The sequence below is a fragment of the Rissa tridactyla genome, chromosome 8, assembly GCF_028500815.1.
Source record: "Rissa tridactyla isolate bRisTri1 chromosome 8, bRisTri1.patW.cur.20221130, whole genome shotgun sequence".
In the NCBI taxonomy this organism is placed as follows: Eukaryota; Metazoa; Chordata; class Aves; order Charadriiformes; family Laridae; genus Rissa; species Rissa tridactyla.
Genome location: NC_071473.1, coordinates 3,449,749 through 3,477,733, shown reverse-complemented (window position 1 = coordinate 3,477,733; position 27,985 = coordinate 3,449,749). Strand labels below are relative to the sequence as shown.

Here is a 27,985-nt window from a genome sequence, read left to right as displayed (position 1 = left end):
CGGCGGAACCGCTGCCGGCGCGGTCTCCCCCGCCTGCCCCCGTCCCTCTGCGCAGGCGCCGCCGCCGCGCGGCTGGTTGCCATGGTTACCGCAACCCGGAAGTGCCGCGGGGGGGAGGCCGGCGCTCAGCCCGGGCTGCCGTGGCCGCCCCCCGCCCCGAACCGGGCGCCGTGGCCCGAGGCGGCCCCCGCCGCCCTGCCACCCCCTGAGGGCTGCCCGCCACCCTCCCGCCATGGCCCGGGGGGCTGGTGAGGCGGCTGCGGACGGGGAGCTGGTAAGGAGCGGGCGGTGGGGAGGAGAAGGAGGCTCCGGGCCTGCCTCAGCTCGGGCCCGGCCCGGGAAACGCTCCCGCTTGAACCCCCTCAGGCTCTCCAGGCGGGCGAGGCAGTGGCTAGGAGGGGGAGGAGGGCGGCTTTGTCGATCTCCAGCCCTCGGGGTTCTGGTTTTTGCCTGTATCTCCTTGGCTGGCCGGTAGCGTAGCGAGGGGTGGGGGTGTGTGTGTTAGCGTTCGTTTCCCCCGCTCTCAGCAGCCAGATGGAGGTTTTGAGGCCCTTTGCTGGGAGCCACCATGTTCTCTGTTGTGTGTCGTAGGTTGCTCTTGTTGGGCCTGTTTTGCAAGAGCAAAGGGACTGTGAAGTTTTCCAAGGACTGCGGTGTTTTCGTTATTGCACGTCTATATCCTCGTGAATGTTTTGTTGTTTACCATCTCCTATCGAGTTTGGGCACCCTCCACGTTCTCTGATTCCTAATGCGATAGCTGTAGTTAGGTAGAGACATCTCCCAGAGTGATAAAAAGGCCTTAAAAATAACAAAAATAATCAGTGTGCTGCAAGGAACATTGCCTCCGGAAATTAAAAGCTGTATGGCATAGTGTCTGAGATGTTTGCTCTCAGCCAGCACAGAAAGCTGTTTTACCTGCTCTGCTGTTGTCAGGCCCAGCTCCTGTTCTGTCATCCAGAGTTCTCAAAAATGCTTCACTCCATGCTGCCTCTTACAGAGATAGATCCGCGTCTGTCCAAAGAATGGTGCTGCAGCTGTGAGCGCCATGGAGTCAGCAGCAAGGGGAAATGTTCTCCCTGTGAGGGCAGCATACATACAGATAATTTGAAAGCAAAGTGGAAATTTATCTTCTGCGGTGGCTATGCTTACATTTGAGAAGCAGGAAAACTCGTCAACTCAATCTGAGGAAAAATTATCCACTTTTGATTCCTTGGTTTGGGGTTTTTTCCTTGGACTGATTCACTTCTGCAGTCAAGTTTACTGGACGCTCCCATAGGATAGCAAGGGTAGGAAAAAGTAAGTGAGGAAGGGGAAAGACAGATGAGTTGCTGCCTAACTCTTACTGGTGGAGAAATTCGTGCAGAACCAGCACCATGGAAGATGGGGCACCTTGACGGTTCAGCTATTGTAATGCTGCGCACTGAGGTGCATAAGTCTCTGTGGCTGGAGTCTGAAGCGACTTGCACTCTATCACACAGAACGTTTGTGTTAGAGCAAACGATGCTGGTTTTTTGCAACAGTGGTGACACATTTACCATTTTAATTTATTGCACTCAGACTTTGTTGTGATAGTAACAGGATACAAAGTTCTCTGGAAGTGTATTATAACCAGTTACTTAGTAGCAAATATCACAGTTAATGTCTCTATTTCCCAGGGAGATGACAGCATGTCTGTGATAACCTGTGAATCAGATACAGAAATGGTGAGTTTTATTAATGGCACACTGTGGGTGAATGCCGTAAAAGGCCTCCCAGCATGTTCTTGCACACATTACATCCACGTGATGCCTCCTGGTCGATAAGACACCCTTCAGAGAGGAGAGCTAACAATGTTATTGCAGCGTAGCTTGATTCAAAAACCTACTATAATTTGAGATGTAATTCTTGCTTCTAAATTCTCAGCACTGGGGGCTGCAAATGATGTTTGGCTTCATTTTGCTGTTCTATCAAGTTATGGACCTAAGTAATCCTTTTACAGAGCTTTAATGAAATTGAATAAGTCTTTCCTTTAGCTAAATGGTTCTACAGATCAGCCTCTACTCAGTGATAGTCTTGAATTTGCTGCTACTTGTATTTAATGCTGATGGGGAAGGTCTTAGTGTTCTGAGCATGAACAGACTACTCTTTTATCTGTAGCATAAAACTTCAGTAGGCACCACCTTAATTCTGGTGACCGTTGCTGTGCCCAAATCTGCATATACTTAATGCTACTATTCTTTTTCTCTACACAGAAGATTGTGTTATTAGAACAAGTGCTCTTCATACAAAATGGGGATTGAAACCAATTTTGAGATTATATACTGAAATCTTTGAAGAGTGCAATGTTTTAAAAACATAAAAATTCTTTTTCTCTTCCAGAAGTTAAAGAAGAAAATTTTTCACAAGCCTCCAAAGTCACCAAGTAAGTGTTCCAAATTTTTTTCTTCTGCTTCTGTTATTGCAGAACAAGGTAGATTTATGGGACACAGGAACTGGAAGATTTACTTGAAATAACATCTTATTGTTCTCTTTAGAATTGTTCATTAGTGTGTGCAGAATACACCTATCTGAGATTTGTTCTGTAGCCTGTGAAGTTAGACCTTTGTAGGCTAAATATTGAAGTTTATGGGTTAGTTGTAATTCTTGATTCTCCAGCTTAAACTGCTTTCTGTAGTTTATCCCTTCTGATGGCAAGCATTCTGGAATTTCTTTTTCTCTTTGTCTTTTTGGAGAAATGCTGATATTTGCTATGTAGAAAGAATCTAGAAATACTGGAGCTACCTACCATCCAGTAGATACCTACGTTTGTAGATTAAGCAGTCCTCTGTTTCATTTGTTGGAGTTTTTTTAGAAACCTTATAAGTACAATGTTATTATTAGATCTGCAGATTTAATATGGGGTTTTGTCCATTTTCCTGGGTTTTATGTACTTTTCCATTTACCTTCCTTTTTACACTTCCAGTGAATGTTTCAAAGATGACTAAGTGTTGCTGATTGTTTTGTTTCTAATAAATTAAATAATATTGCACTTTTAAATTTCACTTTACATTGTGGAAGAGGCATGTTCTGGTAGATGTACATCTACTTTCTTTTCCTGAAATCCCTTTGCTTGCCTAAATGATGGAATTTAAAATAGCTGTTTAATTTCAACTATGATGTTTGTGATGTTGCTTCTTACCGTACTTCTCTTGGTAATTTGAAGACTAACTAGTTAGCCCATATAGTGTACATCCATACTAATAATTTTAAGTGGAATTAGAGTCGTCATTTGAACCTGACAACCATACCTGAAGTAGTAATGTGAGGGGCTCCCCAGCAGTTCCATTAGGCCAATTCTGTTCTTCGATTACTGCAATTGCTCGTGGATTAGTAGCTATAGAGTTACTTCTGTCTGATTAGCCCTACGTATTTTTCTCATTGACAGGACATTTGTGTATACATTCATTGAAACGTCAATGTAATGTATGAATTTAGACATGCAGGTATCTTAAGGATGCCTATCCAAGCTGTACATGTAAATATTTCTACATGCCTTGAGTCACTGTGTCTCTTTCTAAGCCTCTTCATTTTTTGGAATTGGATTTTTTTCTTTATCGTGAGGGTTTTTTTTTAGGTGAATGTCCCATTGCTCTGCATAAGCCAGTATGTAGTATGCTGTTAAATTCTATTTTTATAAGTAACAGGACTGTCTCTGGGAACCTTGAAGCACAAGACAGAATTTTTGTGACCTTGAGCTTTTTTAAGGGAATGCTGAGATATTTTCTTTTGTTTTAGAGTCTCCATACAGCTCTAGCACACAACTGTATCCTAAAAAAGCTGCAGTTTGGCGATCTCTGCAGGGAACAGGCAGTGCACGTCTTGAGAGTGCAGCTGTAAAAAACCCAAGGCAGATGTGGCTGGGATCACTGAAACAAGGTATTAGTATAGAAACTTTATCTACGTATGTGGATAAAATTCAGTGTTGTGGACAGCTTAACATATAAACTCTTAAAAAATAGATTTGTATTTGATTATAGGCTACATAGGAAGTAATTTCACATTTATTTGGGTGGTTGGAATTATCTGATCTTGAGCATTGGAATTTATAGAGGGAATAATTAACAGCATCTGGAGCTTTCTATGTTGCATTTGCTTAGAATAAATCAACAAATTTAATTCACAATTATCCCTGATTTTTGCATTTTTGTTCCATTTTTGTTGGCAGGAATGAGCCATCCTCTGAAATCAGACATTGACATGGGGCATATGCGAACTAACGTTTCTAGTAGCACTCCAGAATATTTGAAGGAAGCTCTAGGAATGAAGAAGCCAAAACATTCTCGTTCTTCTAGTAATGGTAAACTATGTAATGGTGTGGTAGATAAAAGTTAATGATCTTTTTTCAATGTAAAAAACCACATTGCTTACGATCTTAGCTTTAGTAAAGCAAGAGCCATTTCAGTTTAGCCTGTATTAAAATATATGTGTCAAAATATGTTCCATGAGATACTTTTTGAGATTTCTAAATTGGATAAGACAGGGGTTTCCAAATTTTTTGAGCAATGAGTCACTATTAGCTTTCAGAACTTTTTGCAAATTGCCATGTATTTGCAGCTGAAACCGTTGCAAATATAATATGGTTCAATGGGCCAGCTGTAGACAATTTATTGTGACTTTGCAAAACATAGTTTAGGAACCATTGATAGAAACCATCTGCTTGCCTGAAATTCTATGTAATTGACTCCTTTTACTTCTTCTCTAGAAAGTGCTCTATCATGTGGTTGTGATATTAAAATCAATTGAGTTTTATGAGAAGAGCAAAATTTGAAACTTTCATCCTGCTTTTCTTAAAGGAGAACTGTAAACTTAAAAATTCTACTTCCATTTAAAATGACACCTACATTGTTACTGGTAATACACAGCTTCTGGCATCTTTAAAAGATGATGGACTTTTACATGTTAGGCACGAATAGAAAAATGTATTCTGGACATCCTTTAGAAATCTTTTGTAAACAATTGATTTGTTGGGATGAGAAGACTGCAGGCTTCTGTAAAGTGTATGTCTTTCTTGAGGTGGATATTTTAATCTAGCCCCAGAGAGACGAGAAGTAATTAGGAGAAATTTTCTGCAAAACCTGGCAGAAGTTTCACACAGTTACATCTCCATTTCTAAAATGAATTTCCCTGCTGATTGATTGAAAGCTTAATTTAGTGCTGTTCTAGATATCTTCCTTTAACTGTAAGGTTTCTAGTTAGTTAAAAATACTTCTTTCAGTTCTGCTTATTTTATGTATCTTTTTCTGTAGGCTACATTCCTGGAACTCCTGACTACAAAGAAAAAGAAGACATGTATGATGAAATTATAGAACTAAAAAAGGTACAGTCTCTCTGATACTTACATAGAAAGTCATAGGGTTCCTCTATCCATCTGTAGATATCCAGGCCTTGTTGGTTCAGAATACTTTGGTTTCTACAACTGGGAGATCCACCAAATTTTTTTGCATTTGTAATGTAAGGCTAAACTAAACTTGTGTCTGTTTAAGGCAATTTCATTGTTCTTACGGTGTGATAGATACTTCTGAGTACTGGATGTGGAAGCCTTGAAGTATACCCAGTCCTGAACCCCAGCCATGGCCCTAGCTGGACGCTGAAAAGGTTCATTGCATTTGGTTTCTTTGTCCCTCCACCGCCTTTTTTTTTTCCCCCGGCTGTTACCCATCCCATTTTAACAATTTCTCAGTTGAGTTTAGTGCAGTGTATGGAAGATGAGGACTGGGCATGTTAAACACTAGGAATACCTGTAGACAAATAGCTTGGCGGTTGTAGATCATTTGTGTAAGTTTGCCTTTCTGTTAAACCTTTTCCTTTTATTTTTGCCCTGTCACCTCCCTTATCTGCCAGCCCTCATCCAGGCTGATGGTCTTTTTTTTTTTTTTTTCCTTTCGCTTCATCCTCACCATCATAATTGGATTGTTATTGACATCCAAATGCGTTTCCATGTGAAAACTCAGTGTGTTTCTATTTCTGAAGTGTGCTTATGATTTTTCTCCCCTCTTTTAGACAATACAAGCTCAGAAAAATGAGGGAGATCGAATGAAAACTAAGGTCCGTCGACTAGAAGAAGAGAACAATAGAAAAGATAAACAGATTGAACAACTGTTGGATCCTTCCAGGGTGACTATTTCTTGAGGGGGTAAAAGTGGAGCAAAAGAGTGCTGAGCAGTGTGATCCTCTTCTCCTCGTCTCTTTAGATTTCAGGAGTCTGTAGTGTGTTGGCTTCTAGGAATGATGAGTTTGAATGTGGGAGGTGGTTGATGTGAAGGGATTTGTGTTTTGTGTATCTCAGCTCACAAGTCTAGCCTCAGTTCAAAGGAAGGTCATGCCATGCTATGTGGATAAGTTAATTTAGCAAAGATACTTTTAATTTCTGAAGGTAAAATTAAAATGCTGTCTCTTTAGAGGCCCACTTTCTGAATATTTTGCCTGAGAGTAGAAGGGAGTTAACCTCTTGCATGGTGACTGATGCATGTGGTCCTGAGACCTGAACCAATAAGCAAAAGATGAGCCTTTTTGTCACACCCATGAGGCTGAGAGACGTTTAGGATCATAGTTAGAAGACCTGAATTTCACCAGATTCCTTGGGCCTGTTGTTTTCTGTGTGCAGATCTATATCTTGGGAGAAGTGTGCCAATATAAAACAATGAGCACAGGGACTTCAGAACTTAAGCTGTTGGACAGTGAAATGACTGTGGAGCAGTAGAATAAAGCAGCAAGTTGGTTACTTGCTTTATCTGTCTTATCTTTCAGGGCTCTGAGCTGGCACGAGCTTTGTCAGAAAAAAAGACTGATAATGGATGGGTAATAGTTTCTTCATTACCTTTTGCTTTCGTTTTTCCTTCTTTCCTCTTGCCAAGCTGAAACACTACTGAGTAAAAAAATAAAATGAAGTAAGAAAGAATAAGCAATTAGGGAATCATGTAACCGTTATTTCTATAGTCAGATGAGAAACCAGTAACAAAGATCTGGAATGAACATTATTTTAGGGAGCCTTCTTTGTCATTGTTTTGAATCTGTTTAGGGAGCGTTCTCTCTGTCGGCTGCTTTGACTTCAGCAGGGTAATGGCCAGAGTTGTTTTTATTTAATGATTGTGTATAAATATTATTAAACTGGTTATGTTACCACAGGTGTAAGTTAGGGATCTGATTTCATTAGTGTTCCCTTTGTCACAGGGTAGCAGACGTGTGTATGATTTACTAATGTATGTATGTACATATGTACGAATATGCAGTATGTATGAATAAGTGTATCTGGTTAGGTACAATTTATAAAGACGGGGCAAGATTATGGAGAAACGGAACTTCTGTGAAGAGATGGATTATTCTAGGACTTATTAGGTCTTTGTTCTCTCTGTAGGTTGTTAGTGGATTAAAGCAGAAGATTTTCAAGCTAGAACAACAGTGCAAGGAGAAAGACAACACTATTAAGTATGACTTTGGGGGGGATAGAGGCTTGTATTGGATGAGTTAAAGGGATTTTGCAATCCATATTATTTTTCATCTGTATTCTTCTGTTCCTTAAGATGTTTTAATGAACTCCTAGAAAATATTAGCAATTATAAACCACCCACTCAGAAATAGTAAATCAACAGGTATTGCAGTGCTTTGCTGGTCTGACTGAATTATTTTCTATATTAATCTATTTTCAGTAAGTTCCAGGCAGACGTGAAGACCGCTAATTTGGAAGAAATGAGGATAGCTATGGAAACCTACTATGAAGAGGTACGTCTGACAGGTCCTTCAACGTTCGTACAGGAGAGGAAGTTGTTCAGTTGTTGAGTCAAAGTATAAATGGAATGTTTTAGATAGGTTTCTTAATGCTTAGCCGCACCTGTCATTGGAATCAGATTTTCATAGATACTCTCATAGCTCCAAATATATGTACTGAAAAACTTTTTTTTTCAGTAAGTTGAGTGTGTTTAACCAAAAAGCGGAAATAAAGAAACTAGTGTACATCCATAAGTATCTAGATGAAAACCAATATAACAGTACCCTGATTTTCAGTGATGGCATCATTGCCTCTGCTGCTACCCACAGAGTGCTGTTGTGAATTTTCACCTCATGGACAAATGTGTTGCATTAGCAATGTCAGCTTCCACAGGTGGCTCCTTAATGGAATCTATATTTCATATTTCACAGGTTCATCGTCTCCAACTCCTCCTGGCAAAATCTGAGGCTATGAGGAAAAAGTATGTTTAATTCTTTTGAGGCAAATGTTTGTGTATATGTGTTTGATATATCACTCATACTACCTCAACTTATGGAAAACAACTACATGGGAAGAGTTTATTTTGTCATTTAGATTCCTGGATTTGCTTTTCGGTACTGCTTTGGTTGGCTTCACAGACTTGGTATATGTCTTAGTCATGTTTTTTTTTTTTGTAGGCAGATCATTTTGTGGTTGTGGAAAAAATACTAGAGCTATTTAAAAAGTGAATGAAAGCTCTGAAAATTTATCTCAGTTAAATAAAATTCATCTTCCCCCATAATCACACCTATTCTGACATCACTGGTGATGGAAGCAAATTAAAAGTGTCTATGCAAGAGAGTCTTGTAGGATAGGAAAACTTGTTACCACGTCACTTCGAAATACTCTTGCCCTCTTAGTCTTAACTACAGACAACTGTCTTAATTTTGGGTGTAATTATTTACATTGGTAGAAACATATGAGAACTCTTTATGGTTCATTATGTATACTACTTGCATTTCCCTAATTCCCTGTCTCTTGTGGATTGAAAACTGCAATTTGTTTTGTCACTATTAAAAAAAAAAATATCTTTTTGGGCTCAGACATGCAGTGACTAGCCTCTCGAGGCTGTAAGCCATCACAGCTAATTTATTTACAGGTGAAAATGAGTCATCAGGTCTCTTCCTTGTCCTTATTTATTCATAGCTTCAAAAAGCAGTGGTCAGGGCAGTCTCTCTCCATTACGTGACTGTCAGTCTCTACTTGAGAGCCTGAGCGCTGAAATAATAAATGGTGTTGAAGGTCAGGACTCTGGCACGTAGAAAGAGTTGTAGGAGAGTGTTTCTTTCATGAGGCTTGTCTATGTTATTTCTGGCTGATGCAAGTGGCATTTAGCTCCTCTTTTTCAGTGTTAATGCTGAAATACAATTATTTATATGTGAAGCTGTAGTATCCAATTGTAGCTAGAAACAAGGCAACATTTCAAGTCCTCAAAATGGTCTGCAATTCTTTCATTTAAGTTTTGATGAGCCTAAAATAATGGCACTCAGTGATACAGTTATGATTTCTATCATTTCTGTCACTTTTTTTTCCCTCCTGCCTGTGATAGCTGTATGAATAGTCAGTCATCCGTGACATCTGGACAGCCTGATTTGTTTGTTTTTATGGCTTCATTTCCTTTTAATTTCCAAAAGGTAGATTAGATTCAGCTTTTCACTCTGATATGCTAATTGTAGACTATCTCCCCCTTTACCTTGTAATTATTCCAGTGGATGGGATGTAAGATTCCTTCACAAACTGTTCTGTGATTATCGTTGGCGGTAGCATTTGTCCAAAAGTAGGTCCATTGGTTACTTCAGACTTTTGTTTCCAAAAGTAAGTTTTTAATAATTTTCTCATAACAATAAAGAACAAGTATTTTATCTCACTAGAAGTATTTTGTGAACCAACTTTACAAACTTTGCATATCTAGAAGCTGAGGTTTCTTCGCCCTTTTATTAAAAAAATTAAAAAGGCAAAATCACTGTAATGTATTTAAAACAGATTTAACACATAGCAGGCTTTCCCTTTTCTGACGCCTTTTATTCCTTTCACATTGATGCTAGCTGTATTCTTCAAATCTGTTTCAAATCTGTCATTGATTGAAATGTATCTTAAATGAAGAAAGAAATTCCTCTGGGGTTTACTTTCATAGGAATAATTTATTTTACATTAGAGCAGCATTCACAGTTATCTGAAAATACACTTGTGTGTTGGATTTATTTGAGAGTTATTCCATCTATGTATAGTCCTCTCTCTCTCTCCCAATCTCAATCTGTTTGTTAAGTGGAAGAAAGCGATTTGGAGCATGCGGGTTAGCTTTCCGTGCTGAACATTTTTTTTGAGGAGTCTCCCAGTTGGCTTAAGATAAGTGTTTTTAAATCAGTGGTCCGTAGAGCACTGGTAAAGCATTATAAGGTTGGTTAACAAAACAAATAGAAAACCAAATAAGTAAAACTCATACAAGCACCCTTGTTTATGCGTTAATGAAACAGAGTGGGGGAGGAAGTAAAAGTAATAAATGAACTTTCAAAGTTTCACAATTGTTGTAATTTGCATCAAAGAAAAAAGATACTTTGAAAGTGTTGAGCAAGATGGTCTTTGCATGTTTCTTCCTAAAAGAATAGGTATTTCCTCAAGTAACAAACGTTGAGAAATGCTGCTGGGGGGAGCTGAGACGGTTAACTTAGCCAGCTGACTTGAATAGTGAGGCTGTTCTGCTCTTTTTAATGCTGCTTCTTTGTTCTCTGCTTTTAAGTTAACTTTCTGCTTTTGACCCTGTTTCCAAGTACAGAGGGCAGAGATACCCAAAAACGACTAAAGGCACTGAATGCTGCTGTCCTGAGATTATCTAGGAACATCAAGGAATTGCAGAGTGAGAATCAGAGGCTGAAAGAAGACCTAGATCATGTACTGAGTAGTTCTCCTCCTTCCAATAAAACAAAAAGTACGTGCTGAAAAGTTGGTGAACATGGGGCAAGAGATTTAGGTACATTTGAAAGATGTGTTTGAGAGTGGGGCCATACAATGTTAGAAATAAGGGAGTTATTGCAAAGGTGAAGGTACAGGAGGGGCGAAAGTTGAAATGAGAAGTTTCTTACAGGAGTCTCTCTCTGACTTCTGGATATGCTGCTCCGGTCAGACCTGAGTTGCCTTTATTCCTGAGAATTCTGGACTGGAATCATTTGAAGATTTCATGTTTCACTGGAAAACTGTTTTTCAGTTGTTGAAACTGATGAATGTGAATGGTTTATATTGATTTTGAGCTAATTGGTGTAGAAGTCAGATATTTGAAGACCGTTCTCATTTTTTCATTGCTGCATATTTAAAGGTGGGTTCAGAGGTCTGCATGTGGTCTTCCTATGTGGACAGAGGTCTCAAAAAGCAAGAACGATGTTGACTCACTGACAGAGTTCAATGTTTAAAGCTTTGTTATTTTATTTAGATTATAGTGAGTGGAGCAGACAGAGGCTGGTGAGGCGTATTTCGGAACTAGAAAAAGTAAGTGATCATAATCACGTGGCCATCTTACCTGTCTCTGAGCAGAAAATGCAGAACCACTGGCTTGTGCTCATGGCATGTAGTCTTTCAATGCATCACCCTTGTGCATTCTACCTTACACATGTAAACTGATGTTTGTACCGTGTACCCTTCTTCTTTTTTGGTTTTTTTCTAATACTTGTTGCATATAAATGCACATTTTAGAGTTAACTTCCATTTTATCTTTTCTTATGGTCTAAATAAAATCATTTTATGCTAAATTTAATTTTCTTCTTTTTTTCTTTTGTATTTTTTGTGTGAATTTATCCTGTTTAGAAAGTATGTGCCATGGAGAACACCAGGGTGTCATCAGCAGATAGTGAGTCTTCACAGTTACTTGCTGCGTCATCTTCGCCTTCTGTAGACCTGGATCATCCAGCCTTTCAGCAGGTAGACCATATTGAGGAATGCCGTCGCCTCCAAGGGCTAGTGAAGAAACTGAAGAGTGATAGGAAGGCACTTCAAAATCTCCTACTCAATAAAGAGTAAGTGCAACTCTTGTCTGAGATGTTGTTCTTCCGTAGATGTGAATTATTTAATTTCCTATCACATTATGAAACGACGTAGTAAGTCCTTCACATTTTCAGCAAGAAAATTAATTTTGAAGGTCCCTTCAGTTTTTATTTCAAAAGGTTCTTTTACTCTTACTAGCATTGTAAAGTTACACTGCAGAAAAAAAAAAGTCAAGGAGAGGATGGAAAATGAGAATTTCTGCTTATTTCTAACACATTTTTCAAGGCATACTTTTTTTGCCAACCACACTGAAAAGCCTTTGAAGGGTTATATGTCTCTACGCAGCACTTCTTGGAAGCATTTTGCTGTAAAAATTTGTCTTGTTTTTTCAACGTGTTTTGACCTGATCTACCACTTTCTCCATTTAAGCCTGCCTTCTGCCATATGATGCTCTGTGGCTTCTTTTCTCACCAGTAAGCAATTGATTTGCAATTTGCATTGCTTGGACTCATGTGGTGTGTCAGTGCATAGGGGCAGGCAGGTCAATCTGATCAGGAGCGGAGGTGTGCACACTACTGGGTATTGTTGATAAGGCGCTGCCTCCTGTGTCAGCTCGGCTCTGAACAGAAAGGCTTGGTGAGAGCACGCGAAGAGGCCTTTTGCTTCTGAACAGTGTGTGCTTGCATTTTGTTTTGTTTAAAAGGAAAAATTAAACATTTAGTTATTTTACAAATTTGAGAGAACCTATTTTCTTTAGGAGGTTAAACAAAAAATAACCACTTTGGTGAAGTATGAATGTCTTAAGTATTGCTTAATTTTCTTATACCTGTATAGATTAGACATCAAGCAGTTACTGCAGGCTAAGGCTGAAGTGGAGCTGGAGCTGCAGAAGTGGCAGAATAAAAAGGAAGAAAAGAGTACAGAAGAGCAGAATTTAAGGTATCGTATTTTGTATTAGTAGATCCTTTCAGAACAAAAAAAAAAATCAATCGAAGTATAATTCTGTTTTGAAGTGGATCAAAATCCACAGGAGCTCATCTGAACTGCAGGAAGCTGGGAATTCATTTAAGCAAAACTTTTGGAGGGATGGAATAAGTTACTAGGAGCAGAATTCTACAGAATGGTTTTAGAGGAAGCGGAAGACTAAGAAGTATAGATTATAATAAAAATTAATAAGATAAATGGAAAAAGAAAGCTGCTGTGTTGGGCTCAGAGACTTTTTTTCTCTTTCTAGGGAAAAGCTGTAGTATCTTTACCTTACCTTAGCCTATGCTTCTAGACCCCTGCCAATATGTCATTCCATTTACTTCATGCATTCTTATGAAGTGGGTGGGGGAAAAAAAGGTGATTTAGTGATTTCATCATTGCTTTGTAAGAAAGGACTTGGCTATAGGTTCGTATATGTCAGTCATCAGATCTGGGTGCATTATTAATAGTACCAAGCGTACCATTGTAACATTGGGCTTTTTTTTTTTTCTTTTTCTTTTCTCCAAATGTTAACATAAAGCTGTGCTATCACAACTTAAGAATTGATGTTCCATGTCTGTTACTATGAGAATATGTATCATGTTCTCCTGAGCAGTTTCCCACTTTGACCTTTAAAAAAACCAAAGCCACCAAATATTATGAAGTAGGTTCAGTATATTCAAAGCAGGAACAACAGAAACCTTCTAGCTATAAATATCTTTGCTTTTCCAACCGTAGTGAGGAAATCCAGAACCTGACACAGAAAGTGGGGAAGTTGGAGTCAAAATTGGAGGAAGAGACGAGACAAAAGGCAGAAGATACAATGGAAAAGCTTAGTAAGGTACAGACATACGTTTTTGCTTGTTTGTTTTGGGTTTTTTTCCCCTTTGCATCTAACTAATATGTTGCAAATTAAGCTGGTAATCTAAATAGCTGCTAGTTGTGTGTTTTCAGAGGGGCATTAAATCTTGTCATAGAGATTCTGAATGATAGTTAATTCCCAGCATTTGTTGATAGCTTGCTTCAATAATTACCACTGCAACTTGGGGGTTTTTCGGCGCTGTTCTCTTGGTGATTATCCACCCAACCATCACTTTTTTTCTTATTCAGTGGAATGTTGCAAAAAGCTTACACTTCTAAGTATTTGGGGTTTTTTGCCTTACTTTCTAAGTAAAAAAAAAAAAAAAAGACAGTTGTGGTTTTGCTTATATCTTCTTATAACATCTGAACCCATTACCTAATTTCCGTCCAATTTTGTAGAGGGAGGGAGGTCTTGAAGGAGTTGACAGATAAAGGATAGAGACACAGGTAAGTGTGCTCACTGGCAGACTGGCAAAAGACTGAAAAACCCATTTCAATGATTTTTATGCTGGTTGGATGATCAGTTTGGGCACGTGTGCTGTCCGGTCAGAAAATATTCATTAGCCTTTCTGTTTGGATGGAAGCCAAGTACTCTTTCATGGGAAGGTTTACAAGATGTAGAGCACTAATCGTCATAAAAATGGAGGTTGTTTTTAATTCCGCTGCTGATGGGACACCATCTTTGAGTAAAGAATTAGGGAAGATGTCAATACAATATAACAAACCCTTATCCCGTTTGAATTGAAGTTTTTGTAGTGTTGAGGTATTCATAACCTCTTCTGGATTTTCCAGTGTCTAATAAATGTAATTGTGCATCTGTTAACCCTGGACAGTCTTAAATGGGGCTCTGTAATTGGTTGGGGTTTTTTGTGAAATATGACTGAATTTGATATCTCTGCAATCTTCCACTTCTCTGCCAGACATTATCTGGCCAGAAGAGATGAATGGGCACTGACAGATGTGCTTTCCGGTGCAGTGTGGTCATGTTAATCTCATTTCACTAAAAGCTAGTTGAAAATCATTACTGGGGATTTTGATCATTTTTACTTAAAAATAAATAGACCCTGAAATACAGGTAGTAAAAAATATGAATAAAAATGTCCTCTAGCTTAAGAGGGTGCTGGTTTTTGATATACTGTGCAGTTCTTTAGATTCTCTTATGTGTGTTATAGGCTGATGGATGCTAGATGATGTTTTGAATACCAAATAACTTGAGTCTTTAAAAACATCCAACAAATAGCTCCTTTTTTCCTCTGCAGACTATATATATTCTTGGCCAGTAACCATCCATTTATTGAAATGTTCCCATTATTTGTAATTATCACTAAGTTCCTACCAATTTTTCATTTTAATAGTAGGTTGTCATTTTTAATATAACATGATCCATTTGCTAAACTTAAGCCTGTAACTCAGTGTTTTTAGGTTATAAATAAATCCTTTTCACAGAATCAAGAGGCTGTTTTCAGTCTATAAAATCTCCTGTTCCTCTACTTAAAATTTTACATCAACAAATTAAATTAGTCTTTTAAAATTGCAGTTAACTTCTGTTTGGCAAGTGAGGTATGACAATTAGTATGGGATAATTAGGGATCAAAAGGATTGGATGGTGAGAAGCGGAATATGCAACCACGCCTCAGAAGAAATAATTGGAAGAAAATCTTGTTTCGTACTTGGTTTCTTTCTTTTTCCTTTATTTAATTTCTTCAAGATAGAAGAGTAGAGGTATTCCAATTTACAGAAGGTCTCCATCTTGTCAGTGTCATATGATGGCCAACTCATCAGTAAGCTTAAACAGATGATTATAGGGCCACAGTTGCCAGGATGAGACATGAGAGAGCTCCCCAGTTAATTAATACTAGTCTTACCTGGAGAAGAATTGCCAAATTAGGTATCCTGACATTTGTTCTCAGGCTGTCAATAGCATACAAATCGTTTCTGATCAACAAAGCGATGGGTTCCACTGTTGGAGCTTTAGCAATGCACAGAAAAATAAGAGTGTGTAAATGAAAATGCGTCCATTCCCATGCTCTGTTAACAGCTAAAATGGGAACAGGAATGTGTTTCACTGTAGCAGTCATCTAGACGATGAGTTTGAACATGAGCAGTATTCAGAACTAAGAGTTTCCTCTTTAACTTCCTTCCACCCTTCAGGCATTTAACAGCTCTGGTGCTGATTTTTCTGAGTCATTTGTAACCTGTTTCCCTCATAGAATTCCAACTCATGTCTTTAGAGTACTAAGTTAAAGATTCTCCTTTGCAGTCTTCACCAGTCCGCACGGTTAAAGGCAAAGAAGATCACAGGAAGGAACAAGCAGCCAAAATCATCCAGAGACAGTGGAAGATGTACCGAAACAAGGTGAGAATCTCCTCTCAGGGAACAGTGAGGACATCTCTCTCTGAATCTTACTCTTGTTTTAGTATCTACAGTAACCTGCTGCCAGGCTCCAGGAGCTGCAGCAGTGCTTCCCAGTACAATTCCTTACCACCATCTTCTCTTCCACTGCTGCTTCTTTTGCCTTTGCTCCCTAGAACCCTGTTGTTTCTGCTGCGAGATACCCAGTTTCTAATGGGGGAGTCTGGGTGTGCAGAGACCTAAGGAAGCATAGCAGTGTTTGAAGCAGCGCTGCTGCTGTTGCTTCCTTGGAGTATGACTGAGAAGGTAAATTTCCCTTGCAGAAATCCCCCCAAACAATACAGAAAGTTCCTTGTATTAAGGAACACTCAACTAGGACAAAATGATCTAGGAAAAAAGCGTTTACCTTAAATTTTGTTCTATGGGCAACAACTTGATGCTGCTTTTTCCACATATGGGGCATATGGTGTGAGGTGGGTCTTGTAAATGCTTCTTAGGAAACTAAAGACAAAAGAACCATCCACACATCTTTCAACGATGAAAAGCTTTGTTTTTTCTTTAAGTTTGTGGTTTGAGTTTTCAGGAGGAGGTGGGACAGGTTTTTCTGTGTGTTTTTAATTGTTGGGAAAAAATTGGAAAAATCTTTATTAGATAAAACTTGTATATATTTGTGGTATTAACTTAGGCATTTTTCTTTTCAGAAGGACGAAATTGCTCTGGATGAGGTGAGTGTGTTTGCGACACCCAACGGAAGAGTAAAACAGATTTTATTTGTGCTTTCATACAAATTACTTTTTTGTTTTGAAAGAGAATTTATTGTAATATGAACTCTTGTACCAAGATCATGTTTGTTCTTCAGGCTGGCTCATGATCTCCCTTCTGACATCCTGGTTTTGTTTGATATATCTTGTCAAAGTGTTCCCCTATTGGTCCAAAATTTTCTATACTTGGTACCTTCTGCAAGATGAAAGCTTCTGAAAATTTTGAACAAAATTTGATACAAACAAACAGGAAAGATTTTCTATATTAGGAAATTCTAATGATACTTTCATTTTCGCTATGAAGAGTCTTCAGAAAGATTTGAAGTAGGAATTTGAAGCCTTTGCTAAAAGGCTAAAAAAGCCTTTTAGCCTTTGCTAAAAAGAAATGTCTCTTGAGTATTATGAAGAAACTGACTTTGACAAACTTGTTACTTTTTGATAAATGTTTTGCACAAAGGTTTTGATTAAACTGATGTGGTTTTTTTCCAAATAGCACAACATAGCATCTTACATTTGTTTCTTCCAGAACGCTAAAAATCCTACTTTCAGAAATCAGAACAAATTCTAACCATGTGATGCAAACATACTGTTTTACATCTAGATGCTTTTTATTGATTAGAATCCAGTAAAATCTCTGAGTGGAGAGGAAAGACTTACGTTCAGCGTAATCACCACAATGGTACGCCAGACTTGGCTTGATTTCTGATTGTACCGGAGCATCACAGAGCCTGCGGGATAGCCGGAATCTAATATGGGAATGGGAGTGTGTTGCTCTATTTGTGAAATATAGGCTAGCGTTGGCAGCTAGAGCTTAACTGCATTTGATGGGATCAATCTCAAACACCTCCCAGATTGAATTTAAACCATGGAGGTGTATGTCTATGGGTTGTCACAGGCTGGGGATTCTCTGGATTGCAGCAGAGTACTTGTGAAGTAACAGGGTTGTGTGCGTATCCCTTATACATAAGAAAATATCTAGGCATCAAAGAGTTTCCATTGCACGGGGAAAAGTTATTTCCCCCATGTGCCTCTTCCCTCTGGACTCTTGTTTTAATTTAGAGCTGCCATCTTTCAACGGAGCTAACATCTACTTATTTCTTTCCATTCTAGGCAGTTGTAATGCTTCAGGCAGCTTTCAGAGGACATTTGGCTCGACAGAAACTGTTGCTGAATAACAGGATGCATGATGCAAAATCTCACAACAAGGTAATTATTGGGGCAAATGGGTACACAGGCATCCCATTATGTTTAGTTTACTGGGTAAAGTACTGTACTTCCAGACTTAATTCTCTGAATTATCTGGTGATGTTGTTTTAATGCACTTGTTGGCGGCACCACTGTAATTCCAGAAAGATATCAAGCTCATTCCCTAGCCTTCCTTTCCATCTTTCTTAGTTTACAGTTTTTCTTAGGACTAAAGCTATAACTTCTCTGCATTATGAACTGTAACTAGGTCTCCTCCTTTTTTCTGGTTCTCCCATCAGCTAATAACGTACCCGTTAACTCTTTAATTCAGAGTGCTATTGAAAGCTGTACTTGCTCTCATGTGTTTGCTACTGAATCATTGTAGTAATAGACAAATGTCACTGAAGTACAGAAATAAAGATTTGGAAAGCTTCTTTGATTGGATTGAAAATTAAAGGAGTCTTGCTTGTGGCATGCTTAACCAAAGACTTGTAGTGTCCTCTGTAGTGCCAAACTCGCTCCAGATTGCTCGGTTTTGAATATGAAAAAATTTCCTTACCAATTAAACACTTAGTTTCTGTAAATCATTTGCCAGCTTATATGAACATCCTCTGGACCTTTAGCAGGCTAAAGTTAATTTGTAATTCTCCATCCAGGTTGTCCATCTGGTTGCACTTTACATGCACTTTTATTTCAGTAAACTGGCCCAATGCAGTAGGACTGCATACTTTTGCTTGATACAAGCAGAAGATATATCCATCACGAAGGTTGCCTCACCTCCTTAGGTTTTGAAAGGGTTCCTTCCTGGAAAATAAATGACCTTTCCTTGCAGGTGTCTGCTGTTTCATTGACTGAATACGGATGCTTCAAGCTTGTGTGATGAGCAGATATGCATTTCTTGCTGATGTAGTCTTATAGAACCTTAAAGACTGCAGACCAAAAGATGGGAATATTTGCTCTATTTCCACTTTCACAATCAGGAGTAAGATTGTGAAAGCTTCTGTCAAGCTTCTGTGCAATCTGTAAAAGGTCAGTTTTCTTTAATCTGATTGCTTTGCAGAACTGCTGCATGTCTCCCAGGTCAAACTCCTTGAGCTTGTCGTCTGATTGCAAGGAGAAAGACGAGATTGTGACATTCATCCAGTCCATTTTCAGGGCTCACTTAGCACGTACAGTACTGCTTGAGGAGAGGTAAGTGAGGGACAGATATTTCTGCAACATCTGTATCAAAATTATTTTTTTTACTGGAGATGGGTCTTTTTTTTTTTTTAATAGAATTTTAGTGTGGGTTCCTTGGCAGAGGAGAACAAGGCCATTGCTCTAACAAAGACGAGAGAGAGCTTGCTCATGAGAAAATTCAAAGGGTGTGCAACTAATAGGGTTTCTTGTTGCAGCAGTAGTCTTCCCATATCCTGTTGCATGTTCTGTTCCATAGCAATGAGGAAAAGTAAAATAAAATAATTACTCTCTGGAAAAAAAAAATTACAGTTGCTATCAAACTGATTGCTAGTACACTCACTTAATGTAAGTGAATGTGAAGCCCCGACTTGTAAAAGTTAAGGATTATGTGAAGGACGAACAGGGAAGAGCCAGAATACCAATGTGCATACAGTTTAGTGACTTAGCTCAGGAAGAACGCAGTGATTTGCTTAGTGCTTAGGTATATGGTGACTTTGTCTTGAAAAATACTTCCTTTCTCTTTCTTACGGTTTACTGCTCCGTAAGTTTTTAATTTTGGCTGCCATGGTTACAAGAGAGTTACATAGCTGTCACCTCACTTCAGTGTCCGAGTTCACTTCAGCAGGTGATAAGCTTTTGTCTCCTGGTCCTAGCAACACACGAAACTTTTCAGCATACCCTCTGAAGACAGAGCACAGTTCCTGTTCTCTGCCTCACGCTATGCGGTATGTCTTTTTGCAGGCCCTCTGTGTCCAGTGCACCAAGTGAGAAATCAGATTCTGCAGTTTACATTACAGGGGAGAAACCAGTCTCAGCAGCACTCCAGAGACCTCCTTCAATCTTCGTGTCATCTGTTCCTGGTAATCTCATTTCCCTCCGTGTTCAAAAGGATGTGTGTTTTGAGTGGGTGCACGCACAATTTTATAGAGAACATCTGCACATGCACACACGTGCAAATGCATACTCATACTCTGTGCGTGTGTTGTCTTTTAATTTGGTGACGTGTTGCTTGTACTGGCAAGTGCAGTGCCTTACATAAAAAAATAAAAGCTGTGACAGCATCATACCAGCTTCCTCACAGTGCTTTGCCTTTTTGTCACAGCTGTGGTCTGGAAGGTCCCTCTTTGGTGTGAGTGATAATTACTGAAGGAACATGGTGTTCCCCTATATCGCCTCTCTACTTCCTTTCCAGTTCCCCCAGCCCTGTCGCTGTCAGATGGTACTTTCCACTATGTTTTGGGCCCGACGCCATAGACAAGCTGAGAACGTTTTCACCATCCTGACTTTGTTTCTGAAGGGGACAGACATCTGGTAAAAAGAACCATCCTAGTCAGCCATGTGTATTTAGTCATGATTTTTTCAGCAGTCTTCAGTTGCTGAAGTAGGGGGAAAATGGAGTCCTGGATAACCTTGTGAACTAGTACTACTATAATACAAACTGGGAAGATATCTGTCTTTTTTTTATGGCTTTTATACCATTTGGTTTCCTTCTTGAATTCTTCATAGCTGTTTGTGAGAAGATGGAGTTAAAGCCAAAGAGGCTTTTAAGAGAATGTTAGAAGTACTCAGTAGGAAAGGCAAAATAATGATGCAGATAAAACAGCCTTAGACATGCAGCTGCAAAGGAGTTAAAAACAAATTGAAAGAGGGTGCTTCTATCCAGAGTGGGATATTTTAGGCTTTTATGGACCAATGGGAGAAAAAAGAGCAACTTTGAGAGTGACCTGAGAAACACTGACTTGCTTTTTGTCAATGAAAAGCTGACAGTCCCTGCAGACTTGCTCAGAAACAGAGCATGCTGTAAGCAGCTGAGGCTGTTTCTCTAAGATATGAGATGCAGAATAAACCAGATTTGCAGGGGTTGTGAATACAGAGGTTACCCTTGGATGAAGGAAAATGTGTTTAAGAAACTTTACCGTATTGCGTATTCTACTAGAGTGTAGATAGTGTATTCAACTTCGTGAAGGAGTAGTTGGTACTTGCTTCTGAAGATCATAAGATAGAATTGCCCAGGTTGGAAGGGACCTTTCAGATCATCTAGTCCAACCATCAACCTAACTCTGACAAACAGCATCACTAAACCGTATCTCTAAGCACTATGTCTACCCGTCTTTTAAAAACCTCCAGGGATGGCGACTCCTCCACTTCCCTGGGCAGCCTGTTAGAGCTTTGAGTGATTTGAGCTATGTCTAGTGACAGTATTCAGAAAAAAAATGCTGCAGCATCCTGTTTTGCCTGGGCTCTACTGCAGTAGTCCTTATTGGTATGTCCAGTCTAAACCCTGAGTGAATCAGTTGTGAAATTCTACCCAAAGAGAAATAATCACTTAAAAAAAAAATGCTTAGTGCTTCTGAAGAAGTGCTTCTAAGACACAAAGAGGGTGTAAGATTAAGCTAGTCTGGTAAATGCAGTAGTATGAATACTAATAGAGCATAGTCGCTGTCTAGCTATGAAGTCTTCAAAGCTAACTTATTGCAGATTATGATGACAAAGTAGAGTGAAGAAGTTCTGGAAGAATTTGTACCAGAAGGCATAGAGAGGAAACCATAAGCATTCAAACTTTCTTCCTTACGGTCCTTTTCTGGTGAATACCAGGTGAAGATGGTTATATTCACTGCTGATCTTATGAATATGGGAGACATTTTCAAAATCTGGGATGAGGATAGAATGCGTCTAGGTAGGTTGTGAAGAGGCATACTGGATGTGTGCTTCTGTAACTGCCCAAAAGACTGTCTGGCACTGTTAGCTCTGTGAAGTATTAGCTCTTGGTGCATTGGAGGGTTTAACCAAACTCCCCCAAAAGACAAATCAGGAAAAATTTAATAAATGAAGGAGAGTATCCTCTATGAAGAAATGTGATCCCTCAGCAATCTGTTTGGATACAGCAGGTTTTTTTGCCGTTTGAATTTGTGTGGCTTAAACAGGTTAAAGTTAACTAAAAGTCTAACATCTGTCATTCCTAGCTCATGAGTGATGTAAAAATCCACTAGCAAAATTGGTTTTTGATGTAATGTATTTCCCTGGTTATCCTGCAGCTTGGAAAATACTTGTTTAACAGCTGAGTGATTTAAAGCAATCAAATTCCTTTAGCTTTAAAGCATGCAGCTGGTGAACAAGCTCTTGCTTCATTTGTCCCAAGTCCAAACTTGTGTTTTGTGACCTCTAGATCTTGCAACGATCTTAAATTTTCAGTGAAAGTATATATTGCAGTAAGTCATTTTATTTCACTAGCCTTTTGGCATTATTTTGAGAGGAATGGGAAAGATGAAAATGTGTTTCAAAGAACCATATGTACCTGCTAGAATCAATTTATCTAATCCTAGTCTAGCAGACTTTTTAATTCATTGTTTGTATCAGGTTAGATGTCTCTGTTTTTTAAAAAAAAAAAAAAACAAATAGAAAAAGTTGTGTAGCATTTAATACTGTTTTGCTTGTCTTCAGAATGTGGACAGGAGCTATTCCTGCTGCTTCCCATGGATAACAACAGTTCAGTCTGTGAAACTTAGCCTTTTGTTGCTTTCTGTCAGGGGAGTGGCAGGAAGGAAGAATATGTTTTGTGCGTGCATAGCAATCTTGACTAAGGGCAGCATTTCTTTCTGCATATCACTAGCCACTCTTGGTAAAACTGCTAATTTAATTTGAGGCTTTTTTGAAATCATAATGAATTTACATACAACCCTTAGGTCTAATCAGTGCTTACCCCTTCACAAGCATGGAGATAAAGTTGTCACTCTGGAGTATATTAAACTGAAGATGAGTACAAGAAAATCTCAGACATCAAGAGCAGGATATAATCAAGAGTGATTTGGACAATATTAAGCTATTTCATATATAATAACTGTTTAGTGTTGGAGTTGCATCTTCTAGTTATCATGTCTGTTTCTGGAAGTTCTCTTTGCTCATCCTTATCACCAGTACTGCTGGCTCATAAATCTCCCTGAAGAACTCTTACGTTATTTGTTGACTGATGCAGAGAAGGATTTCACTTAACTAGAAAGTCATGGGTTTCTGTGCTTCTGTAGGCTGAGGTCAACGTAACAGCCTCCCTGCACTCCTCCTGTCCACTCACAGACTCCCTGTCTGTCGCTCTCTTTCTATTTCTGGGCTGGTTGCGGTCCCCTTTCTTTATTCCACATTCCAGTTGCTGCGTATCCCGCCTCTTCCATACTAGGAAGGGGTTTTTTTCTGTGTCAGGAATCTCTTATTTCACTATAGATCCACGGCATGTTTATTGTTCTTCCCAAGTAATATTCTCTGTGTGCCCTCTGGTTTTCCCTTCTATTTCAGTGCCAAAATCTCAGGGTATGGCTTCTTACTTGTCTGTTTCCTCTTTCTACCACAGGTCGTCTTGATTTCTTTTCTTCTCTGGGAGACAGTGTTTTCAGAGAATGTATATTTTAAACTGAAAAATGAGTGGAGCTGAGGGAAGAATATCGTGCTAGGAGGTATTAATAGCTGAGGGGAGGATATCGTGCTAGAAGGTATTAATAGATGTCATCATTTAGTTCATAGATCTCTCGCAGAGGGGATACAAGCTACTGTTTCTGCTCATCAGATGTTAGGGGCCTTGCATATATCCGTTTTATCCCTCTGATTTTCCAGTATTTACTGGAATTGTTAGGGTTCTATCTATTCATGCCCTGAACCTTTCTTCAAATGTTGGAATCAATGAGATGCATAGAACCATGCACCCAGAAAAACAGCAAAGAAGCAAAAGGGAAAAAAAAATAAATAAAACCATGGTGCGATCACCATTTTTATTGTCATTAAGTAAGGAGTACAGCATGTGAATAATATTTATTTGTATTTTGCAGATATAAGGATGAAAGACAGTCACTGAGAGCTTCCATTCTCTAATTATATTTGACTGAAGTTCTCATTATGACCTTTCTGCTTAGCTTAAGCTTGCTTGGGTCAATTTTTCCTTTTCTGGCCACCTAATAAATATTTACTTGATGACCTGAGATGGCTCCAGTATCGAATTGCTTTACTTTGTGGTGTGTAACCACTTGCAAAGATTTAAAGACAATGAGACAAATCACGCGTGGTCAGTCTGTCAACTTAATGCTTGCCATGCGTGCTCCTTCATTAAAGAGGAACGAGAATAGTTATATGCAGGAAAAGATAGATGCGAGTTATTCATAACTGTAGGTAATTCTGGAGACTTAATGGCTCGGAGAATATTACGCTTCCCACAAGGGCTTGTTTTAGTCAATGTTGTTTATTGATGACTTTGTTTCCTTTGTAATTATTTCAGCCAGGTCCTCTGAGAAGCAATCGCCGCCTACTCCCTCACTGTCTGCGGATGAAGCTCACTCAGACGATTCGGATGATATTGTCACTGTCCCTCCGTTGTTGCAGATGAAGAAAAACTACCACTTTTAAGTTCTGGTAACAGGCTCTGGTGATTGTGAATTATTCGATTCACAAACAAAACTATTTCTACCAAGATAAAGCACATCAAAGATGAAAAAAGGGGGAATATCAGCCCCTTTTTAATGGCAGTTGTCATTATTTCAACTATAAATGACTAATTGTTTGTTATTTGTCTCTGCAAACTTCATGGCTAAAAGCTGCTGACCGTTAACCTGGTACGCAGAGAGAGTTTGGATTTAAAAACTAAACCAAAACACTTCAATGTTTTGTCTCGCAATGAGGATTATAAATTCAATTGCCAAATTTAAATGAAAGCAATAAAGCCTTAAGCTATTTCATGTCAAAGTTTTGTTCCAGGTCTCCTAAAATACTTTGATTAATCGGAAAGTGACTAATGACATGGCTCCAGTTTTCAGCCTGTGTATGTGAAGGGGAACAGCTTGTATTTGTTACCAGGTCCAGCCTGTGTATGTGAAGGGGAACAGCTTGTATTTGTTACTAGGTCCTCTCTATTTAAAAATTTTACTGTGTCACATTTTAATATCTCTTTTGTTTATTTTTATATTGAACATTTACAGTCTGTGCAGACCTTGTAAAGGCTTTTAGAAAGCCATTTTTTTGTCATAGGGCTATTCTAAGCCTACTGTATCAGCAGGGTTTTCTTATTTATTGCTTTTTCCAAGTGTGCTTGCTATGGTATGTATAGTACCGTTTTGTATTTGAAATGTCCGATCACGTAATCATTTTTTGTATTTGTCAGAGAAGGTGCGTAATAGCAGGAGTGTTCTGTGAAGGATGCCCTTGTGACTGCTTTTTCTGCTTACGGATCGCAAATAGGAGTGGATTATGCAGGGTCATCTCTAATATGTGAAAACATTTGAGGTAGGAGATACGTTGCTTTATGTTCTGTTTTAGCTTACGTCACTTGACAGTCTAAAACTTTCACCTAACTCGATTGCTCATACCCTGAGGGCTAGTGGGGGGGTTTAAGTCTAATGTTGCTTTGCTGTTGTTGGTATCTCTTCTCAGTACTACTTTGCATGTGCACATGTTTTTTTATATATATATATATACACTGCAAGTGCACAGTAAGTCCAGTCACGGGCTGGGAGAGGGATCACAATATACAATCACAGTATCACAATAATATCACAGTATACGGCCATCTTAACCACAACATACAGCTTGACATCGGGTAAAGCCGCAAGGGTCACTGCTGGAAAGCAAGGGCCCTCCCAGCTCTATTCTGAGGGGTATGGATTGGGATGAGCATAATATTCAAAACCTAAGTCATGCAGTTTGGTTTAGGAACAGAAGGAGTAGGTTGGATTGTAATAGAAATTAAGACTACATCAAGAAATAACACAATAACACAATTGGACAATATTGTTGTCCATGGAAGGATCCATGGAAGACATAATGGGCTGTGGAGAACATGGTCAGAGGGATCTTCCCAGGTCTTTTATGGAGACTGTACCCCTTCTTGGCTGGAAGGAGGACCTTACAGTTCCTACTATCGTGCCAGCGTCCTTCATAGGCATTATAACGTGTGGCGTTTTTTTAAGGTGAACTAGATAAATTATATGATATTTAGTGGAAGGAGAATTTAATTTTACGAACAGTGAAGTTTTTGTGGAGACCCTAATGGTTTCTTTGTCATCGAGGAGTAATAAAGACTCCTGTAAACAGAAAGCAGACTTTTAAATATAAGATTTTTATCACCTTTTCCCTCTTCTTTTTTTAAATTAAAAATCCGTCGCCGCTGTTTCACAGAATACTAATAAGTCAGAGCTGTCTCGGTTCTTTGATTTCAATGAAGCGCTATCTGAGGCTTATCATAGTTCATGCCAGTTCTTGCAGCCAAAGAGGAAACTGGATGGCTGCAGCACAATGCAGTTGATTTCATTTAATCCCATCAGTGGAAATGCTGCCTGTGCTATTTCCAAAGGCAGTTTTGGGAGCTCTCCATACCCAAAGCAGCCTGAAAAATGTCATATACACTCCCGTTGGGTAAATTTTTCCTGCTGGTACTTTGGTCACATGACTGTCATCTGCAGAAAGGATAAAAAAATATATATGAGATAAAAGACTAAAAGGGATAGAATCCTCTCAGCAGAAGCTGAGACCTGTTTCCCTCTTTTTTTTTTTTTCTGGAAGTCACGTTACGAAAAAGAGTAATTTTGCTAAACAGAAGCAGAGCTATACCGAGTTGCTTACGTATAATGTTTCAGGTCTGTAACTGTGCCTCTGTCATGGACACCTCCAGAGAGAGTAACTAGAGCTGAGGACTCTGCCACGTTACGGGGAGAGTACGTAGTGTTGAGGACCGAGGCTGATATCAAATACCTCCCTAGCTGTTACCCTGTAGGGAAATACTTGGACAGCAAATATAATGAAGATGACATTCTTTTACTTTACTGTGCTGTAATAACCAATATGAAAGTATTAGGAAGTAGATACATAGCAGAAAGACTTGCGTTTTAACTGAGCGTATGACTCCAGTAATGCTGTCGATAGACAAGCTCTGGGATAAGGGGAGATAGTATCTTGGTATCACCCAGCAGACAGAAATCAGGGTGAAAAGGAGCAAACGTTTTCTGGGATGAATGAAAATGTGTCTAGAGCCTCCTAAATTGGAGTCTGCTATCTCATAGCTATCAAAAATCTGGTAGTTAACTTGAGCTGGGCTTCAAACTCCTATCTTAGTTCAGTGGATAACTGTACGCTCACTGCATATCAAAAGTTTGGTGTGGTACAGTAGAAAGAGAAACCTCCACAGTATCAGTAGCCTTTAATGTTGTTTTGTTATATGCTGTAGTGGAATGTGTTGAAAGGAGTAGTAATTGACACAGGTTTCATTCTGTGGTTATCTATCCGAATGCCAGCACCTGTAAATCTGGGAAGACGTGTGGAACAATGAAGGAAGAAAAGGTTAATTTTTGAATAAATGGTGGTTTTCCTTAACAGGAAGCTGAGTAAAATTGGTGTGGCTCAAACCTGTCAAGATAGGTCCGATACTAATAGGTTCAGTTTCTGAAAAACACGTCTTCTGTAGAAAGCACTGGTAACCTTGTGGGGGCGTCAAGGTCTTGAATTAAAATTAAACTCCGCTGTAACCTCCGTAATCTAACAGCACGCTTTGCGTTCTACTGATACGGGATACTGTTGCCTACTTAAGACCTTTTGCAATTTACAGCAGCGTTTAGTTAGAGATCTTGTGTGACTGTAGAGATCCGACTTTCATGGGATGTTATCTCTCTTGATCTCTTTTTGCCTGTAAGTGCCTATGCCTGTAAATCTTTACTGAGGCATCAAAACCTGAAAACTGTGCTGTTTTCTGCATAGCTATAAAAATAATCCCTGCACAGGCAACTTTTAATTTAGTCAAGGTGGAAAAGGATTAATCTTGGCATATGAGAGCCATTAATTTTTATGATCTTTTTAATATTTAGAACCGCACAAGTCTTTTCCTGTAATTTATTTTGGGATCTCTTAAAAGCTAAAACAATTGCAATGTATCTTCTCCTGATTGTTGAACTTTCAAATAAAGTTGAGAAGTTTGTAAATTAA

At 39.0% G+C, this 27,985-nt stretch overlaps 1 protein-coding gene across 4 annotated transcripts; it reads left to right on the top strand.

Moving 5' to 3' along the window:
• The first annotated feature begins 118 nt into the window (after positions 1–118).
• Positions 119–27,985, top strand: IQCE (IQ motif containing E). 4 transcript variants are annotated; one of them, XM_054211874.1, is made up of 22 exons: positions 120–274; positions 1,656–1,703; positions 2,359–2,401; positions 3,754–3,894; positions 4,184–4,315; positions 5,265–5,335; positions 6,019–6,132; positions 6,766–6,816; positions 7,373–7,443; positions 7,665–7,737; positions 8,155–8,204; positions 10,531–10,688; positions 11,187–11,242; positions 11,558–11,766; positions 12,569–12,673; positions 13,439–13,541; positions 15,822–15,917; positions 16,616–16,639; positions 17,786–17,881; positions 18,921–19,051; positions 19,781–19,899; positions 24,297–27,985. In XM_054211874.1, the coding sequence occupies exons 1-22, from the start codon at positions 233–235 to the stop codon at positions 24,422–24,424; spliced, it is 2,061 nt and encodes a 686-aa protein (XP_054067849.1). In that variant the 5' UTR covers positions 120–232; the 3' UTR covers positions 24,425–27,985. The 4 variants fall into 4 exon arrangements, 3 of the variants coding, with proteins under 3 accessions (XP_054067849.1, XP_054067848.1, XP_054067847.1); XM_054211873.1 differs by having other exon boundaries at positions 15,822–15,941; positions 17,786–17,877; positions 18,920–19,051; XM_054211872.1 differs by having other exon boundaries at positions 15,822–15,941.

What these genes read in the sequence shown, in the direction of transcription:
- IQCE (XM_054211872.1), top strand. Translation starts at nt 233, where the DNA reads ATGGCCCGGGGGGCTGGTGAGGCGGCTGCGGACGGGGAGCTG. An exon ending in CAAGCCTCCAAAGTCACCAA is followed by an intron (nt 2,402 to 3,753) that starts GTAAGTGTTCCA and finishes CTTTTGTTTTAG; the next exon opens with AGTCTCCATACAGCTCTAGC. An exon ending in GCTGGGATCACTGAAACAAG is followed by an intron (nt 3,895 to 4,183) that starts GTATTAGTATAG and finishes TTTTGTTGGCAG; the next exon opens with GAATGAGCCATCCTCTGAAA.